Source organism: Talpa occidentalis, unplaced genomic scaffold (assembly GCF_014898055.3).
Source record: "Talpa occidentalis isolate TD23 unplaced genomic scaffold, MPIMG_talOcc4v2.1 talOcc4.11, whole genome shotgun sequence".
Taxonomy (NCBI): domain Eukaryota; kingdom Metazoa; phylum Chordata; class Mammalia; order Eulipotyphla; family Talpidae; genus Talpa; species Talpa occidentalis.
Genome location: NW_023601104.1, coordinates 17,130,148 through 17,151,722, shown reverse-complemented (window position 1 = coordinate 17,151,722; position 21,575 = coordinate 17,130,148). Strand labels below are relative to the sequence as shown.

Genomic DNA, 21,575 nt, shown 5'->3' with positions numbered 1-21,575 from the left:
TAAAACTAAAAGGATGTTGGAGGCTGCTTGGAAGATGAGGAAACCGAGATCCAGAGAGACTCCAAGACCTCTCTCCTGTCAGCCATACACCTGACAGCATTGCTGGCATCCTGTCACCTCTTCAGCTTTAAAAATAGCAGCCAAATCCTCAACAATGTTGCTTTCCTTCTCAGTTAATATAAAACAAATCTCATAGACGTGACCTTGCTTTATTTAGAAGGTATTTCAAACCTTCTTTTATTGTTTTGCATAAAAGTAACTTACTTAGGTGTGTGTTATTTTTAAAATAACCAAAGACAAGTTATGCTAACCCTGAGATCCACTTCCTGTATGATTCATTGTGGGTTATTAAGTGATTGTCCTTGAGGGTATTACAAACATGGACTTTTATTTCCTGCCAGTTGATTGCATCTTCCCTCTAGAGAGTCATACTTCTAATTCTGCAAATGGCATTGTGTGTGTTTTTTCCCTGAGAAAACACATGCTGAGATAACAAAAAGCATCTTTAATTATTAAAATCTTATCTTTCATCAGCTTACTGTTTTCAATAAAAGTCAGAATTACCAAGTGGCTTTTTGTTTGTCGGTTTTTACAAAAGTCAGCAACGCCTCTTTTTGAATCCTTAGGTTTTTATGGGTTCTCTTTTTTAAAAATGTCTTTTTTTTTTCTTTCATTGATCAAATGAAAAATGCCTTGTAGTTTTGCTTTGTTGTTTCTTGAGTTCATTTGCACTCTCCTGGAGCAACACCTGTAGGACTCACTCTGCACTTAATTGACTGACTTTCTGATAAAATTGATACCTGTTTGGACAACTGGAAAATTCTAGTTTATGACACAATGGTGATTGCATAACCCTGGCTTTTTCACCTTTCAACACAGAAGACCGTCATATTCTGTAACCATTTTAAAAGAATGTGTCCTGAAATATTCCCTACCTCTATTTGCTTTTATTTTTAATGATATGGTCTGCCTCCAAATTTTCATTCTTCATATTTCTTTCCAAGAGGTGAGAACGTGAACTCCACAAGTGCCAAACTATGTAGCAAATGTTTGTTTTTCTTCCTAGGATGCTTTTCTTTTCTCTTGAGACAGAAACATTAATATATAAGTCCTTTCTTCAGTATCATGTCCTAAATAAATGTACTCTTATCTTTCAATATTCCAATCCATTTATTTAAAATGCAATCATTTTCCCTTTTTTATAGGATACTACAGACTATGTTGCCTACGTAGCTAAAGATCCAGTTAATCATCGAGGTATGGAAAGCAACTTTTAGATTTTCTTAAGAGCTTGCGTATACCAAATTTAAAAAATAATAAGCAGTTATTTTCAATATGCAGGATGATGAGAACCACTGGAGTACTATTTTGAGCTCTGTAAATATTAGATAATTTTGAATTAGAAATAAATAGCCCTGTTAGAAGATCAAAATAGAGAAAAACATATAAGTAGTACTTAAATCCCAGTCATTTGAACAATTCATAAACTAAAAGGCTTATTCTCTATTTGTATAATCAAAAGAGAAGGTGTTTTGGTTATGATAGAGGGGCCTGGCTGGCCCACCCCCAGTGGACAGATGGGCAAATGAATTACACATGACGCGAGACAGTGAGGTTATTAGTCAAACTGGCCTGGGTGTGAGTGCTTGTGTGTAAGAGTGTGCATGTTTGTTGAGTTTTGCACTTGCTGTCCAAAAGCCTGGCCTGTCATTCTGAGTATTCATCATCTCATCATTTAGATCACATCTTAAATGTCTCTACTTCAGGGAGACTTTTGCTCTGTAGCACCTATCTCTAGCAGCGTAACCCATCCTGCTGTATCATAAAAATTTCTTATTACCACTTTTATCCTACATGTTTGTTATTTTATGTACTCACTTGTTGATGTGTTTAATATCTGTGCTTTTTACTCAAAGCTGCATGAAGGCATTAACCTGTTTATCTTATTCATTCTTGTTTCCTAACCACTCATCACAATGCCTAGCACATAGATGATACGCAATAACTATTTTTGTTGAATGACTGATTGCAAAAGGGAGTTGATTGAATTTCTCATTCTAGGATTTAACAAGGTGGCCTAAGGACCTTATCTCCCAGCCACACTTTGTGTCAAGGGCACGAGGTTCCTTAGTTCATTGACCCTCTAGATAGACGTGGTTAGATTGCTTCTCATTCCTGTTCTTGGGAGATTCAGACTCTTCTTAGGGATGAGTATCAGGGCACTTCCCAACTAGAACCTGTAAGCTAGGCAACGTTCTCTGCCGCACTTGGGATAGAGTTTGCCTGGAAACACTTATTAGTGGAATTTGAAAATTCGAAGAGACAAAAGACATAGGTGGACATGCGCATGACATGCTAGGGTGCAAATGAAATAAAACATATCAAGAATGCAGAATGTGTATGGAGGGGAAAAAAGCCTAAAGTCATCTAGAGGGCACATAGGGCAGAGATAATAAGTAGGGACTTAACCCCATGGGCAAATGGGAGAGAGAATGCTGTTATATAAAGCAGATCTTTAGGAAGATTAATTTGGCAGCAGGATGCAGTAGATGGATTCAGTGAGAAACCTAAGGCAGAGAAATCCATTTGGAAGACACTGATTTTCAGAAAAGAAACGACGAGGAGCAGCTCTTGGCACAGAGTTGGTGATCAGCGAATACTTGCCAAAAGAACATGACTCAATGAACCAGAAAAGAGGGAATAGGTGACAAGTTCTAGGCAATACTCCACTGAAGTGGACTCACTCTCAATGACATAACGTAGAATGGGTAACACTTGAGTAGGTAGGAGAGACAGGACCTAGTACAGAGGGAGGGGTGTAAGAACAGAACAAAACAAAGGACACCAAAAAAGAGCAACCTCTTAATTGCTTCCTGAGCTTCCCTAACAACAGCATGCTGTTTTAAGGAAGGTTCTGGACAAAAAGTCTTTCCTTTCAACTCTGAAAAGGACAGGGTCAAAGGAAAAGCAAATAGCCAGGAAATGGAGATATTAATAACTTTTGCCATTAGTCACTGAATATCTCTGGGTGCCTCATTGCTCTTCACGAATGTCAGTCACTGAGGGTCATGGCTAACTAGGGCCCACATCCCACATGCTTGCAAAGTCCTTCTATCCCCCCTCCCCCAGGTGAAGGAGGACCAGAGACAATTCTGGTGCAGTTCACTGTTGTGGAGCCTCAGTAGTTGGCCAGAGCTGAGCTGCTTGAAGGGGACCTTGGGGGATCCTGGCACAGGGATTCTGAGGAGGTACTTATAAGAGCTTTCGACTGAGGTCAAGGAATGGATATGGGAGATAAGAAAAGAATCTGCACAGGTGAATCAGTAAAGAAAATTCTATGGGGACTACACCTGAGGGCGAGGGGAGTGAAGAAAACATTGTTTAAAAATGAACAGTGATGTAAAATATATATAAATTAAAAAATAAAATGTATAATTAAAAAAAATCAACTCAGACACATTCCTAATAGAGGTTTCAGTTTTTTCTCAAGACCCCATGTGTGAATAGGAAATAAGAAAGTTGCTGGAATGACTGGGTTAAGAATCATAATTTTATCATCTGAGTGACTTCAGTCAAATTATTTCCCTTCCTTTAAACTTAATTTCTTCAAGTGGGAATAACTGAGATAACATATGGAAAAACATCATTTTCTTCCCTCCCTCATCTTACCTTTCTTCCTCAGGGAAACAGTTCTGTCTGGTAGACAGGTGACTCAGAAGCAGAGGGCAATTTTCTTGGATGAAATAGTTAGAAATTCTCTATCACTTAACTGTGCTTTTTCCTGTTGCCACATTCTCTTTCTTGTTTATCTTGGGTATAAAAATCTCAATAGAAGCCATTCTGTTCTCTCCCTCCTCCCTGCTTGCATACACCTCTGTTGTTAAGTCCTTTCTCCTCGCTGGAGCCTCTGGACTTTTCATTTCTGCACAGAACTACTGACACAGTTTGGAATCTACAAATAATTAGTAATTACATACATCCATGTACAAGGGACTGAACTAATTAGTCAGTGTAGCATGCACACTGACATGGCGAGGGCTAGAGAACAGTCTGGACACAGGGCGGCAGCATCAGGATTTGAGGCCTGAATGAATAAAAACTCGGGGGAAAGAACTGAGTTAAGAGAATCTGGGAGTATGTATTTGGGATGGAGCATGCGTGTGTGTATAAAGTGGAGTTGCAGAGCTGGGAAGGAGTAGAAGGAGGCTGAAAAGATAAATAGACCAGAAGCAGATTGTAGAAGGCTTTGCATAACATCAAAAGACCAATGGGAGCCCCTGGAGCTTTTAAACTTCATAAAAATTACTCTGGTTTCTGCCATTCTATGGTAATTTTTCTAATCAGTACAAGTGACATTGGAGGGCAGAAAAGCAGTCCTGCATTGTAGAAATGAGTTTGGAAGACATCTCATGTTGCCCTGGGCAGGAGTGGTCATGCTGTATAGTGCCTTGAGGAGGGGAGGGACAGTTGGGACAAAATTGTGAACTGAATAGTACATGGGAGCTATTTATTTGACAGCAGGGTTGATGAAATCTCATTCAATGAGCTATTATATATGACACAAATATCTCAATGTCTGGTTCGTAGTAACTGTATAATAAGTGGTAGCTATTATTATTGTTCTGTTTGATTTGAAGTGGTGTGATTTGTCACTAAAGAAACAGGGATTCTTACAAATAAGAAAAAGAGAGAAATTCAGTAGAGAAACAACCCAGCAGAGAAACGAGAGGGGAAAAAGCAGTTCACCCTATGCCAACGATTATCTGGAGTACTTTGTTCATCCACACAACCACTCCAGGAAGTAGGAATTAATGTCATTTCTTATTTATAGAGCTGAAATTGAAGTTGAGAAAAAGGAAATGACTTTCCTGATCTTATCTAATCAATAAGCATACCTATACAAAAGAACATTACAAGATACTTAGGAACATTAAAAAAATAAACAGAAATTAACCTCACTAGCAAAGAAACACAAGTTATACTTAGATATCATGTTTCATGTTCAAATTTGAAACTTTGAAAAATGGTGAATTGCGGTTATAGTAGTAGTTATTCTTGAACACTGCTCATAGGAGTATAGATGCAAAAGTTTTGGAGAGCAATTTGACAATTTTTGTTAAAGTCTTAAAAATTTTAAATATTTTTTTAGCTAGCACTTTCTCTTTTAAGGAAATACCCAGAACATGCACAAATATTAAGTAATAGAGATCATTAGCATATATTATTTATATAGTAGAAAAATGAATTAATTCACTGTTCATAAATAGCAAGCTCTTTAAATGAATCCATAGGATGTACTATGTAGCAATTAAACCTAGTGTTATAGAAGACCACATGGGGGAAATATGCAGTATCACTTAGTACAAAGGAGCAGATTGTGAATCAATTGTGTATGATCCCAGGTAATTTTTTGGAGGTAGGTTTACATAGTATAAAAAGGTGATAAAACTCATACCAAATTGTTAATGGATAGTGAAACTCATGTAGTGGTTATTTTTTCTTGGAGTCCTTATATTTTAAAACTCCTACGTTGACCATTTATATATTTGTGAATAGAAAAAAATGTTTTAAATCTTTGCATTAAAAAAAATAATGAAATGAGAAAGACAGTGCTTTAAAATTATCTAGTGAATTTGGTTCACCAGGGGAAATTGATCAACAAATAGGAGAAGCCTTGTGAGGCAAGAGGGAGCGGAGGCAGGGGAAAGGCACTAGGATTTCACTAATGGGCTTGGAAAGACCCCAACTGCTTAGACGTGAGATCATCAAAGGAGGAACCCAAGGGCCTCAGGGAGTGGCAGAAGTCAGTGGAGACAACGATGTGTCAGAGAACAGGAGAAAATCAGGAAATGAGTATCATTTAAGAAGGGGGAAAAACAATCTTCTCTGGGAGAGACGTCCCCAAATGTCACACACTGAAAAGGAGTCAGGGTGAACACCATTCAGTCCAGCAATATGGGGGTCAGTAGTTACCCCAGAAAGCACAGTATCAGTGGAAGGGTAAAGTCAGTCCTCAGGGATGAGGAGAACATGGCTGACAGGAATTGGAAACAGACAGAGGAAACCAGCCTTTATGAAAATAGTCCTGAATGTCCCCACTGTCTCCTCTATGCTTGATTCACTTTTATTACTCAAGTCAGGACAGATGCCACTCTTCTCCATCTTGGCTGATACCCTTTACTGAACTTCTCATTTTATCAAAGGCCTTTTCTGTAGAAAAGATAAGTTCCAGTAAGAATGTTTTGAATTTTCTCACTGACTAATATAGCCTGCCCCTGTAATTGCCATAAGTGAGGAAATTTATGTTCTCTTCACCTTTTACTTCAAATGTGTAGCCATTCAGGGAAGGTTTAAATGTGTTAAGTGTATGAAGAGGCCTATATCCAGACTATGTGGAGGCCATGGTTTTGATCTCTGAAGGAAAAAAACATCGAAAAGCCAATTTAAATGAACCTTTTTGTTTATATTTATATTTACGTTTAGGAAATAAATATACTACTGGCCTGGGGACATCAGTTATCCACCGACCGACTGCAGGCTTTGTTCTTCAGGCTTGTTTCTGCCTAGAGATGGAGGCCTCTGTGACTTGATCCCACAGCACCATCTGATGGTTGATCTGAGACACTGTACTTGTGAATTTTTAGTTTTCTAATAAAAATAACAAAAAAATCTGAAACAAAACCAAAAATCTGGTCTATTAAAATATATAAAACTGGTAAAGAAGGCCTTGTTATGATCTAAAAAGAGTTCTCAGCCTCTTACCCAATTAGAAAGCCAAATGAAAAAGAATTTAAGATTTCTAAAAATTCTCCTTCATATAGGGTACAACTGTGACTTTCTTTGGCTATAGGGTAGAATGAAAAAAATCAGATTTTTATCTGATTCCAGTTGGAGAGTCACTTTTTTTTTTTTTTTGGTAATCAGGACTTTTTTTTATACTTGTCTTATTTTCCTTTCCATTAGTTACAGATTGGGCAATTCTTGGCCAAGCTGGTAGCTTATCCAAACTTTTGGAGATGGTTCTAACACTAGGCAGTGGGCATATTTGCATGTGAGTCCAAACCCATCCTTCCTCTGGCCCATGACCAACCTAAAAAAGAACTATTTTCACAGAGCACAATGTGAGTGGCACCAATAGAACTGTTAAAGTTAGTGCATCTCCTAAATGTGTATGGCTGGGTGGAACATGTGCACATGGTCAGCCTTTTCGTCCAATGTTGTTTTTTTCATGGAGACAAGCACCAAATTTTTTTTCTGTTTAATCTTTTCCAAAACTATAAGGTAACTAATAAGTTTATCCGAAGCAAAGCAGAAAATTATGTAAAACCTTAAAATGCCAGAATCAGAGAAGTTAAGATAACCATTTTAGAAATATATGAGAAATGGTAGAGGATGATTGGGCCAATTTTATTGATTCATTCATTCTTTTATGCCCATGTGCTTTGCCCTGTCCCTCAGAGGGTTTAAGCTATCATGTTAGAGGAAGGATAGGATTTTTATATAGCAAGAAGGGACACCCATTCCTTGCTTTTTCCTGTCTTTCCTCTCACAGGACATACACTTTACTATCTTGTATGTGTGTGTGTGTCCCTATGCATGTGTGTATTATAATGTATGAATTTCCTGCCTCTCTCATTATCTTCCTCACCTTTTTATCTCTTTACATCTGTTTAATCTTAAAAAATTAAAATGTTTAAAAATGGTCATCTCCATTTTGATAAAATTTGTGGTCTTGACTTCACTTTTAGTTGAGCCCAGGAATTCATGGGATGAACAGCAAAATAATTTAAAATGAATTACCTTTCCTTGTCATAATGTAACAAAACTTCTCTTGGCTTAACTGGAGGGCACATCTCCAAAGGCACTTTGTAAATTTAAGAATCTGAGACTTGACTAGGAAGGAGGAGACCATTTCCACAAATGACCCATGCAATCATTAGCTCCAAGAACCTGGGGGCTCCCCATAGGTCTCACCTCAAAAATATTATAGACAGTTTCTCACCGTAGAATTATCAAACGGGATTCAGAGAAATCAGTATGTATTCATTCAACACATTTTAAAAACACCTTTTATGTGTTGGTCATTGTTTAAATCTACCATAGAAAAAAAGAAAGGGCAATATAAAATAGCAGTCTAAAGGCAGACCAAACATTTTCCTTTGGTAGGAAAGATATGAATTTATAGATAATCTTAATTGGGTTTTTAAGGCTAGAATTAGCTCCTAAGTTTATTTCAGGATCCAAGTTGCTTCTTTAAAGGAACAGCCTTAAGGACCTCCCTGGTGGTACAAGGTTGGTTAAGATGCAACCTTTGAAGTTGTCCGCAGCCTCTGCAGCCTTTACAGCACGAGTTTGATCCCCTGGCCGGCCAGGGAGCAACCCACATGGCGCAGCAGACCTCCAATGTTGTGCCCACTGCTCCCTCAGCAGTGTGCTTTGGTCAATCTGCCAGTTCTGCTCCCTACTCTGTCTCTGGTGAATCCTCTCACCCCTCACACCTCCGGCCGGTACCCCAGTTCTTGTATACATAAATAAATACATCTTAAAAAAAAAAGAATGTTTAAAATAAAAGAAAAAACCTTAAAAGAAATGATAAGTAACTTTTGGAGATTTGATACCTTCATTTAGTAATACCCACTTCCTCACCCCACAGCCTCTTCCAGAGTGTTCAGAGACATAAATGCTTTCAATTAAAATCAAGTTAATTTTGGAATGAGAATTACCAGAGATCCCTTGAGAGGATCATCAACATAAGGATAAGAAACACCATTATAAATCCTATGGTAACCTACTGTTATAGGTTCTGCAGATTCCATCAGATGTGAACGAATTGCTTTTTAATTTAAATAAATACAGAACCCTTTGCAAGACAAAGCTGTGCTTGAAGCTGTGCTTCCAAGTCAACATGTTTAAGTTGCTCCATAAAGACAGCTACCCCTCCTCTCCTCATGTAGCCCTTGTTGTAATGTGTTCTGTGTTGGTTTCACAATACAGAGAGAGGAGGGAGGAAGAATTTATTTCGAGAGAATAAGAGACATCTTGGATGTCCTGCTAAAGAATGTTGAAACATTCTTTCCCAGTATGGAATCAAAGAATTCCTTAAGCACACGCTTAAGCTTTTCTTATTCCCAGAGGATTATTAACAGTCTTTACAACTGTATATATTTAACTGTTTGAGCTTTGCCTCATCCCTTCAGTTTTCAGGCTAACCAAATCAGTATTCTTTTTTATTTAATTGCTCCCGAGACTCACTGCCTCTGTGTTTCAGTCATCCTTAGGACTGTTAGTCATCCTTATGAAATTTAATTTCAGTTAGATCTTTATATTTTTTTTAATTTTTAAAAATATGTATTTATTTATGCATACAAGAACTGGGGTACGGGCCAGCAGTGCGAATGGTGAGAAGATTCACCAGAGACAGAGTGGGGAACAGAACAGATCTAGGCAGATCTACTGAAATACACTGCTGAGGGGAACAGCGGGAGAGTCTGCTGTGCCATGTGGGTTGCTCCCTGGCTGGGAATCGAACTCGTGCTGCAGTGGCTTAGGATAGCTTCATAGGTTGAGACTTAGCCCCTTGTGCCACCAGGGAGGCCTTAGATCTTTATATTCCAAGACCCTCAGCATGACACCCTACTCTATCCAAGGCTAGAATACTGTTCCCTATGATTTGTGATCCCTGAACACAGGCTTCTGTTTTTAAATAGCAGCAGGTTTGCTAATTCATTTATGATATTCTGTTAGCTACTCCCTACACTTCCTTTAATTTGCCATGTTCTGGAAGTATTTTGACTTCCTGTCTTCTCTTGTTAAAAATGTACTGTCATATCACTCTTTTTTGTTTGTCCTCTTGTAGCTTGCCACATACTGGAATGCCGCAATGGAATGGCCCAGGATGTCATCAGTACCATAGGTCAGGCTTTTGAACTCCGGTTTAAACAGTATTTGAAAAATTCTTCCTTGAATACTTCTTGTGAAAGGTTAGCCAAGAGTTCTATCATTATTTGACTCACTATGTTTTGTTTTCTTTAAAAATTAATATTATTAATTATTAAAGTGACTAATGAAATTAGTAATTTTTTCCTTACACATAGGAACAGTGTCAGTCCAAACTAATAGTGATCCTCCCCCACCAATTCATATTTGTCCAGATATTTCCTTCTGCTTGCTTATAAAATTAAAGGCGTCTATAAAAATGAGACAGGATGAGCCCTGTTTCTCTAATGTAATACAGAGCAAGGAATGAAGTATTATAACATAATAAACATCAACAATTTTCTTAGATTTGTTTCAAACCTGGATCACTTGCATCTTAGTTTTAAAAACTCAAGATCAAAGAGCAAAATAAGAATTCAGATGTATACAGCAGGAATTTCTGTTGCTTTGCTGGCTTGCAGGGTAAATAGATTAACTTCAACTAAACTGTGGCAGAGAACGGAACATGACGTGACATAAGAATCTGATTGTTCTGTTTCAGGCACAGAAAGTCCGCAGTGAAAGCTGACCCCTTTTTGGCCTGTCAGACTCCACCACGTGTGGAATGCAGTGAGGCCTCTGGCTTGCAGAATTCATGCCTGAGAAACAAAGCTCTTGGGCACTTTTAAATGCATTTGCATTTTTGTGTGTCAACAAATGCTGGGTTTGGAGATCTCCCTTTATGAGGTGGTCTAGGGAAGCAAAAGAGAGGGGTTTACCAAAAGGCCTTGATGTTGAACTTTTCCCAGGGCAGAGCCTACATTTTAATGCTCTCATTTTGTTGACATGTAATGAACCCAACAAACTGTGTGGGTTGTCAGTGGAATCTGTTCAATCCAAAAAGACTTGATTTACTCTTTTTCATAAGAAACCTTTACTAATTCCAATTTGGAAGAGAAGTCCATTTATTTTTTGCCCTGTTTCAATTTTAAAAGCAATACATGTTTACATAAATCTACCCACTTACCACATATGGTTTTAATATTTCTTTGTGAATCACATATATTCCTCCAGACTTGTGCAGACAAGATAGTTGGCCATAGCTCTCTTTCTTTTTTCCATCTTGGTTTAATAACTGGGCCAGACACTATACAAAGAACAATATCTAAATTTTATTTGAGCAAAACATTCTCCAAATGGGACAATCAAAGCATTTGAGAGTTACTCAGGAAAACTTGGTACTTTAATATCCTATTGACAAATATGCCATACATTCAGAAATTCAGATATATATATATAAACACATATGAATTGTATATATTTATATAATATCTCACTAGAACAACAAAAAAAATCTCACCCTTGGCAGTTTTTGTTGGTTTACCCCATTTTAATAGTCTGCAGAAAACTGAACAACTCAACCCATCTCATTGCTTCCATCCAGATGTTTGACATCACTTAAGCAGAGCTTTAAACTTAAAACATGAATGCAAAATTTTTCAGGATGATTTGCATGGATCTGATCCCTTTGCATCCCCTACAGCATTTGAATTCCCGCCCAGCCTCTTGGGGATTCTTTTTTCCCTTACAGTGAGGAGGTGCATGTTGATGGCCATGCTGAGGAGAGAGATCATGAGTATTACAATGAAATCCCAGGAAAGCAGCCACCAGTAGGTGGTGTTTCAGATGTGCGCATCAAAGTTCAAGCCACAGAACAAACGCCATACTGCCCCATTCAATGTGAAAAGTTGTGCTATTTGGTAAGTAATGTTTTGTTGTCATTGGAACTAGCAATGCAGTGCTGTCCCTCTCACTGGAAAGCTTTATTTAAAGGTTTCCAAATACTGGGTTTAGAGAAAGTTTCATCTTCCTCAGTCTAGAACCAGAGAGTGAATTATTATTGACGCCTGTACTAATTGTTTTTACTCTTAATCCCCCAAACTAGTCCTCATCAGATGACCTCATAGTTTACTTCACTGGGAAGACTAAGGTGGCCCAATATATTAGCCTCAATTTCACCATCCCCATCTCCAATCTTCCTCTATTCTCTTTGCTTCTCTCCATTACCTACGGTCTCCAAAGCTAATGTCTCCTCTGCCCTGAGTTCTCCATCCCTCTCCCTCCCACCAACTCTAACTCTGTGACTGTTCTCGCTATCAGTCTGTCTCAATCCTTATTTGCTCTGTCTCTTTCCTTTCTGTCTGTAAATAAACTACTAACCCGAGTAAGAATGTCCCACCTTCCTTCCACCCACAAACTTCTAGAAAACACTGTTTTTATCTTTGCATTTCCTCCCTCACTAGTAAGACCTGAGGCTGCTTGATAGAAATTACTTCTATAGTGGTCACTGATTTTTCTTTTGTCGCCAGTGATTTAATGGCTAAATCTATTTCCTTTTCATTAATACTCTGATTTTGTTTATAGCAGTTGATACCTGATGGCTGCCTCTTCTTTTGAAATCCCTCCTCTGCTAGCTACTACTACATTTCCATCCTGTCATAAGCATCCCATATCTCCTGTTGCTTCTTTTCTTTCTTATTTCTTCCCTCCTCCTTTCTTTCCTCCACCCCTTCTTTCTCTATTTTCTCTGTCAAAATTTCCAACATTTTATTATGAATATTTTCAAACATATGGCAAATTGAAAGAATTGTGTGGTGAACACTCATATACGCACCATCTAGATTCTACAATTAATATTTTACTATATTTTCTCTGTCATCCATTTGTAGCCATTTATCATCCATCAATCCATCTTATTTTTGATGTGTTTCAAAGTAAGTTGCATCTTTTCATTTGTTTTCTTTCATCCTGTCCCCTGTAAGTCCAAGACCCCATCTTACCAGCACATGAGAATTCTCCAATGCTCTGCCCTTGGCCTGGGCTGTCCTCTGGCATCCCACTGTATCCACACTCCTCCAGCTTCTCTGTCTTCAGTCTTTGCTTATGGCTGGAGTTGTGATGGTACATGCATTTGTTTGTATTCATGGTACATGCATTTGTTTATATTATTTGTTTGTTTATATTCAAATTGAATAGCATTTTCCCCTTGACTTCAAATGTACAGATTCTTTTACTGTTTTGTGCACGTTAATCAGTGGCATTGCCACTCTCACTGATCCACAGTTTTTTGTTTCTTTCACCTATTGATGAAAGAACTCCTATCAACTCCGTTCTACCATATATACTCAGATTCTACCCTGGAAATATCTTTTGAATCTTCCCATTGTTTTCCATTCCTGTCACTAAGTTCTAGTCCTCACAGGCCTGGAATTTCACCCCCCAAGTTTCTTGCACAGTACTACCAAATGAATCTTTCTAAAGCATAGACACTGCTCTTCTCAAAGGCATCAGAGGATACCCATTGCATTACTGAAAAGCATTCTACATGTTTAAGGGATAATTGCAGCACAATATTTTCAAGGATGTAAAGTGAGCCTGGCACAAGCCTCAGAGAGTAGGGCTTCAGTGCCAGTTCACGGTTAGAGGGAGGTTTGCTAAATGGCCAGGATATATACAAAAGTCCTGGAAATCACGCTTCCTGGGTGAGACTTAGATTGAATCCTGAATGTGACCTCCCCAGCAGAGGTTGTCACCCTCAGGATGCACATCTTATATTGACCACCTCTAGGACTCCTCACCCCAACCAGATCCACCTCTACAGTTCTCAAACAGTATCCTTTGAAAGGAGTCTACACTCCTCACCTACATGCTCAGTTTTCTTTTCTTACCTGTCAAACACTTCCTGTGTCGTACAGTGAATTATCCTCTATATTCTGAAGGGAGCATTATTGTTTTGTTTTTTTGAAAATGTATGAATGTACACTGTGATGGTAAATGTTTCACAATTTGTTGTTTGTACAGCCTGGAAACTCCAAGTGCAGCAGTGTATACGAGAACTGTTTAGAACAAAGCAGGGCAATAGGTATGTACACTCACCCTCCCCATCTGCCGTTCTTCTTATTTCTTTTAAGTAACTTGGTCTTGTGGCCTGTACTTTTAATTACTTCCCTGGAAAGTCGGGCATAAGTAAAGCAACATCTAGTGCTTCAGCTACCAGTCGCCTCATATTTCGAGAGGCCCAGAGTGCCTCCTGTGTACCATTCCGAAGGCTCGTGGCTCCCCTGTCTTGAGTGCTCTACTGCATTCTCTTTCTCCCTATTGGATCTTTCACTGCTTCGACATCTGGAAAGCTCTTTCCCTGGGAAGGTGGGTTTTTTTCCTCAAAACTCAAGGGAGTTCCACTTCAAAGATCAGACAATAAGCTAATGTGAAAATAGATGCTTGTCAAATCCATTCGGATTAAGATAAAACCTATATTTCTTCTTGGGAACAAAAAGACATCTGAAATGTGAGAGTCCCAATGAAGGGCCCATTCACCCCATACTTGCCTGGGCATTAAATGTCTTACTAATGCACATGATAATTGACCTCGGGCATTTTTCCACAACACAAATGTGGGCCACCAACTATCAGATTATGTCATAAAAACTAGTCATTTTATTCTTATAAATTGTTTAAAAACATTTATTTCTTTGGGCAGTAAAGTTTTGTAACTTTAGAAGGCAAGACTCTGAGCATCTAAGAATACCAAGTGAACTGTAGTGCAGAGGAGGATAAAGTTAGATAACCACACTAGAGGACTCAAATTGGTAACAACTTACCTATCTAGAAGGTAGTCACTTTCAAGGAGCCATTCATATTTATTATGGATTATGCCAATACAATCTATTAATTGCCTTATTTTTTAAACAGTGGAGAAATATAAAGAGTTAACTGTTTTCGGTACAGCTTTGAGTATCCCTTTCCTTCACCCTGCAAAAATAGCAAGAGTCATGACCTAAGGCAGTATTTAAAATTCTTTAAGGACCTCCCTGGTGGCGCAGCGGTTGAGCGCCGGGTTTCGAGGCTGCCCACAGCCTCTGCAGCGCCAGTTCGATCCCCGGCTGCTCCCCGGCCTCCGGAGAAGAGTATTTAAAATTCCTTAAAAACATGGTTCCTTTGGATGGAAATTAAAATTTCATGTTGTTCTTTAAAGTTATTTTAAAATTTCAAACTAATTCTTAATAATATGATGAAAACAAATCAAAATAATAGTAAGTGTAAATGCCTTTTTATAAATGTGCTCCCTGGGAGCTATAATTCCTTTCTCCCTCTTTTCCCCCAACCTGGACATCCTCAACCTAAGGACTAAATAGTCAGAACATACCACTCATGCCCTCGAGTGCTTAATCCATTTTCTTCCTGTGCTGAATCTCACTTGGAAGTATCTTTATGGCCTGTTTTATCTCATTCTATATTCTTCATTATTTAACAGTTCACTCAGTGACTATTTCTGAGAGCCTCCTGTGGACCAGCCACTGTGCTAAGTGCTAGGGATGGAGATACAGCTGGCTCTCCTGTAGCTTGGGGTGGTGGGAGGGAAGGACAAGTCTTGGACTTAGGACAGAGTCCGAGGAACCTCCAAAAATTTTAACCCTGCCTGAATACCTCCCTTCCCAGCTCATTTTCCTCCCCTCCATTAAATAGTCATCATGACATGCCTCTTGTCCTCAGCTGCCTAGTTTGTGACAGGAACTTGCTGAATGAAAATCCTAACATTTCTAGAATTATGTTGAATGTGCTAAATCACAACACTACAATTGAGAACAGGACCATGGATTCCTTTCTTCTTTTCTGAAGAGTTCTCACCTTGATTTTCATTTCACATATTTAAATTACTCTTCCACACAAAGCATGCTTTTAGGAAGAAATAAATGGATATGCAGGTACTATTTCAACCTTATTCAAGATTTTTCTTTCTGGGTCGCCTTGTCATAAAATCCAATTTATTTTTTCTTTCTCTCTCTCTCTTTTTTTTTTTAAGATTTATTTACGTATGCATACAAGAGCTGGGGTACAGGCCAGAGATGCAGGGGGTGAGAAGATTCACTAGAAACTGAGTGGGGAACAGAACAGGCATATTGTCTGAAATACACTGCTGAGGGGAGCAGCAGGCAAGTCAGGAGGTCTGCTGAGCCATGTGGGTTGCTCCCTGGCCGGCCAGGGATTGAACTCATGCTGCAGAGGCTGCGGATTGCTTCATAGTGCGGTGCTTAACCCCTTGTGCCACCAGGGAGGCCCAATTTATTTTTTCTTTATCTTGATTTTACTTCTTATTTAACTAACAATGTAGGCCCTTATTCTTTCATAACTTATATATGCCTGAAGGCACTATGAGCAGATCCAAACTCATGAACAGATGTTTTTTATAGTATTGTTTACTTGGAGCCTGAAATAAATTTTTCCATAGAATTAATTTTAGCCATGATGTCTATCTCCAAGGCAAGTGCATTATACTCTGCTATTCTGGTTTGCTCCACTGGAGCTTAAACATATATCTTGTAATGACACATGCAATAGAAATTCTATTGCAAGTGCTTGTTCTTTAGTTACACCCTAACTGTGGGATAGTCTGGGACTAACAGAGAATGGAGGCACACTCTCTTCCTTTGTGGTGACCCTCAGGGAATAATCCAGAATTGGAAACCTTTCAAAATCTTGGGTATGTGAGAGATGTTTGTAGTTTAGAGAAAATGCTACAGTCAGATACCACCCCTCCCCCACCCCATACACCAGATCACTGAGTTACAACATTGATTCCTTAGAGAAGCAGGTTCTAAGTTCTAGTGGGAACCCAGACACTTGGAAGCAATCTTCCCAAACCGCAGGCACTAAAAGCATGAAGGGACAGATGGCTCCAAGCCCTGCTCCAGGGCCATGCAGTTAAGGCCCCTCCAGTTGTGGCAGGAAGGACTTTCCTGCTCCTGTGTCCTCTTGACCCATAAGCTTCCAGAAATCAGGTGTTTCTATCTTGGGGCCTGCCTGTGGCTTCTTGATGATACGTTTAGAAAGTGATCTGAAATTCTTGACCAGTGAGCAAATTAGCAGTAGTTGTCAGAATAGCAAATAGACAGTTTTTATGACTTTTCCTAGAGAGTCATAGATGAGCGTTTGTGAGACACCTATACAAATATTTTCAATAAGCTTTGGTTTTTCCCCCTCCCGGAGACTTATTTATCCATTTATTGACTTAAAACTTGAATTCTGGTTTATTATAAGTACTGCAATATACTGAAATATAAATCATCTCTGCCCTTAATCTTAAGTTCCCTTATGGAAAAAAATCCCTAGCAAAATAATGTTTCCCCAACCTTCAAGTTAAAATGAAAATGTTGATATTTTTAATCAAAAAGATGTTAAATTCCCATAAACCCTGAGGGCTTGCACTTAAAACTTTGGGTACTTATAGTTTATATACTGTATATAAATTACTTCTGCTACTGATGGTTTCTTAGGCACCTCAGATAGATTCTAAGAGTAATACTTGGCCAAAAGAACTTTTGGAATGCGTAATGGTTGATGTGTTAAGCTCTCATCAGCCACACAATTTATTCTAAAAAATGTTAAAATTTTGGTTTAGTGCATAATATATATTTTTTTGTTTTAATGTAGAACAACATTGCTGACTTAAATAAAATGACAAGAGTTTAGAGAAAGGAATGGCACTTTTCAAGGCATAGACATTGAAATGCTTGCATAATTCTATGGTACAGTAAACTTGATTTGGTCAGCTCATGCCAATGCCCAGCAGAGACAGATGAGTTAGTGTCCTGTGCTAAAGGTGTACTCAGGGTCCTCCGAACATGGTAGGATCAAATATGCAAAGAAAGAGAAATTGGGTAGACACCCATTCAGATGACAAACATTTTCTTTTGAGCACCTGCTTCATACTAGTAAGTGAAGATCAGAAGATACACAGATGATGGGGTTATCATCTCTCTGCAAGTGCTAGAGGAATTTTCAGTCTTAAAGGCAAAGCAGGCAAGTAAACAGATGCTTATAGTTTATCACAGAGTAGCACCTTACCCAATCAGGGGCAAAGGAGGACTCAAGGGAAGATTTCCTAAAAGAGATGGATTCAGGCAGAATATTAAAGGATAAGTAGGATTTGGGTAAAGAAAAGTGAAGGGTGGATATTGTAGCATGAGATAAGCATTGTGTGCAAATGCCCAGCATCAATGAATAAACAACATCAGTGATGGGAAGTATTTATTTCATCTGACTACACAGCAGCACAATGCTTATCGTCTCATCAACATTTTTTCCATTTCATGCTTGCAGCAGTAAATCTAGGCATCCCCATTTTACAGATGTGAAAGCTGAGTCTTAGAGGGTTAAATAACCTGCTCTATGTCACATAAATAGCGTGAGATACCACAGTGATCTGAATTCAGTTCCATGCTAATTTAGAAGCAAACCTTTTGCACTTGTGATCATATTCCGTTTTCAGTAAAATTTTATGAGCGAGTACTCCTAAATAAATAATTCAATCATGTATAAATTTGTAGACAAAATATTAGTATGTGCAGGTATTATGAAACACAAAAGTGAAAAATTTCAAAGTTAGATTTAAGAAAAAACAAACATTTTTTACAAAGTCTCATTAATTACAGTAATTGAATGCTATTATTAGATAATAACTGAAAGTCTGACATACAGTTAGAACTTTTACTGATAAAGAAAGTAGATGTAAATCCACTTTACAAATCTTGACACTTTTAACTTCTGGGAAGCCAAATTCTGATCTGATTAGCTCATTCTTGTTTATAAGCTCAATAGGCAGCTAAGGAGGAGCTTGTATTAAGAGTAAAATAATTATCTTATTCCTTTATTTCTTTTTTTAAAAAATATTTACTTATTTATTTATGCATAGAAGAACTGGGGTGTAGGCCAGAGGTGTGCGTGTGTGGGGGGGGGAGGTGAAAGGATTCACCAGAGACAGAGTGGGGAACAGAACAGGCAGATCTACTGAAATACACTGCCGAGGGGAGCAGCGGGCAAGACAGGAGAGGTCTGCTGTGCCATGTGGGTAGCTCCCTGGCTGTGGATCAAATTCAGGCCACAGGGGTGATAGCATGAGAGCACTGAGTCTTAGCCCCTATGCCACCAGGGAAGCCCCCCACCCCCACATTGATTTCTTTGTAGTGATCTTTTACCTATTTGCTTGTGAGAGTAAGTTTAACCAACCCCTTACACTTCCCACTATAAGTCACAGTCCCCTCTCAGGATGAGCGTGGCGTGGCACCGGTATTGTGTAATAGTTGACAGTGAGACAGAGGTGAAGGGACAGCAGGTTATAAGGCTGTAGTTTGCTAACTGGTGTGCTCTTAGGTTTCTTTGCTTTGTTTTGTAACAATGTTATAACATTATTCAGCATCTTATGAAATCCAGTATAAAGCTGGCACTTTTGGGCCCACACTGAAGGGCTTTAATGGCTGAAACAACAGGACTCAAGTGGTTTTACAATAGGACAATGGAATGGCAATGTCACTACTTCAGGAGCAGCCTCATGGTAATCTTATAACATGTATGGCCAATAAGATAAGTAAACTTGTTTCAACAGAAGAGCAAAGTACTTTATCCTGACATTCTTAGGGAAAAACTCTCTGGATGGTATACAGCACTTCTTGCCCCTACATAGTGAAATATGTTGGTAATATCCATTCATTCCACATATGACTGTTAATGTCATATGTGTCAGATTGTGCTAGAAGCAAGGGTTGTAGCTGTAAACAGGACAGACAGGGTCTTTCTCTTCACAAGACATGTATCCACATGTACTACAGATATTAAAAAAATAATAACATAAGCAATAGAATGAACTATTCTTGTGAGGTGGGCTTCAAAGGGGAGGGTTCAAACAGCTTAGAAAGCAGAGAGGCTTAGTCTGGTTTGAGAAGATCAGGGAAGATTCTCCTAAAAAAGTGAAGTTTAAACTGAGCCCTGACCTCCCCGGTGGCGCAGCAGTTGAGCGCTGGGTTGCGAAGCTGCCTGCAGCCTCTGCAGCGCCGGTTCGATCCCCGGCTGCTCCCCGGCCACCGGAGGAGGGTCCCACATGGCGCGCAGACCTCTCCTGCCGCCCGCTGCTCCCCTCAGCAGTGTACTTCGGTCCTTCTGCCTGCTCTGCTCCCCGCTCTGGCTCTGGTGAATTCGCTCACCCTCCCGCGCTTCTGACTGTGCCCAGTGCTTGTATAAATAATAAATAAATCTTAAAAAAAAAAAAAAGAAATAATAGAGTTTAAAATAAATAAATAAATAAATAAATAAATAAATAAATAAATAAAAATATAAAATGAGCCCTGAAGAATGAGGGTAATGGCAAAGGAGAGAGTGCATGTCACTCATAGAAAATGGAGTTAAGTGGAAACTACACTGCAAGATCAGTGTGAGCATGGGCAGAGACCGGGAAGAGACGGTTGCAAGACACACTGGATGGTGGGCCCAGGGCCTGCAGCTTGTCTGAGAATTTGAGCTTTAGCCTGAGAGCAATGGCAAGTAACTGAAGGGTTTTTAAGTCTCTCAGAACTATGATCAGATTTCCATATTGACACGATCTTTTGGGCCACAATATGCAACATAGGATGGAGAGGGAGAGACTGGAGGAGGCGGACAGAGGATATGGCCTAAGGGGAGAGTCCTTCCGTAGATAACAGAGTAAACGTCAGCAGCTGGTAGAGGCTGAGCCTAGAGAAACAATTTTGAACCTAAAGAGAAGATACATCCCATTCTTAGTGCTTTTAAATTAAGAAATAGGCTTTTTGAGGAGAGCTTTAAATAACAGACATTCTGCTTCCACACAACATGTGAGCTTGCTTGGTTCCTGGACGGCAACTCTGTGGAGTGCTGCGCCTCTCTGTGCTGTTGGCGGATAGCGGGGCCCTCTCTCTCCCCTGGTGATTCTTTTGGAGCTTACGGCCTTGCCTCTAGTCTGCTTGTGGAAACAAAGGGTCAGTTGAGGGATGGGGCAGGGAGGCCAGTGAGAGGGTGCTTTCCCTCAAGACCTATGCTTATCCCTCAAGACTTATGCTTTTACAGGTCAAATTTAAAAGTCAATATTCAACTCTTGTTTGAGATAGGAGTGACTTTTTGCTTCCTACCAATTCTAGACTCAAACATGATTTTACTTATTATTTACAAAATAAAAACATGACACATTGATCATGACTAATCACTACAGGTAATGCACATGAGAGAGGGGTGCAGTCCCAACGAGACACCTCATTAATGAAACACACATGTCGAGTGGATCTCTTCGACGACCCCTGCTACATTAATACGCAGGCTCTTCAGAGTACACTTGGCTCTGCCCGAAGTCAAGGCTTATCTCAGCAACTGGGGAGCCTATGGCACCATGAAAGTAAGTAGCTGCTCACTGTCTGTCTTAGTTTGCTGTGGATGCTGTAACAAATTACCACAAACTGGGTGTCTCAAAACAACAGAAATTTATTCTGTCACAGTTCTGGAGGACAGAAATCCTAAATCAAGATGTCAGTGGGGTTGGTTCTTTCTGGAACCTCTGGAGTAGAATTAGTTCCATCCTTCTCTCCTCGCTTCCGTTGGCTGCCACAATTCTTGGTGTCCTTGGCTTGTAGACACATTAATCTCTGCCTCAGTCTTCACGTGCCTTCACTTCTTTGTCTCCTGTCCTTCTTTACAAAAAAACCAACTTTGTTCATTTTTTTTTAAAGATATGTTTTATTTTTATACAAGAGCCGGGGTACAGGCCAGAGGCGTGGGAGGGTGAGAGGATCCACCAGAGACAGGAGGAAGCAGAACAGGCA

At 39.3% G+C, this 21,575-nt stretch overlaps 1 protein-coding gene across 2 annotated transcripts in view; it reads left to right on the top strand.

Moving 5' to 3' along the window:
* SHC4 (SHC adaptor protein 4) overlaps positions 1–21,575 on the top strand; it is a 129,750-nt gene that overhangs the window by 81,377 nt on the left and 26,798 nt on the right. The window contains exons 6-10 of one of the 2 annotated variants that reach the window (XM_037502439.2): positions 1,206–1,257; positions 9,857–9,980; positions 11,507–11,675; positions 13,777–13,837; positions 20,972–21,151. In XM_037502439.2, the coding sequence (XP_037358336.1) occupies positions 1,206–1,257; positions 9,857–9,980; positions 11,507–11,675; positions 13,777–13,837; positions 20,972–21,151 (586 nt within the window). The remainder of the gene's footprint in view (positions 1–1,205; positions 1,258–9,856; positions 9,981–11,506; positions 11,676–13,776; positions 13,838–20,971; positions 21,152–21,575) is intronic. The other variant, XM_037502440.2, reaches the window with a different exon arrangement.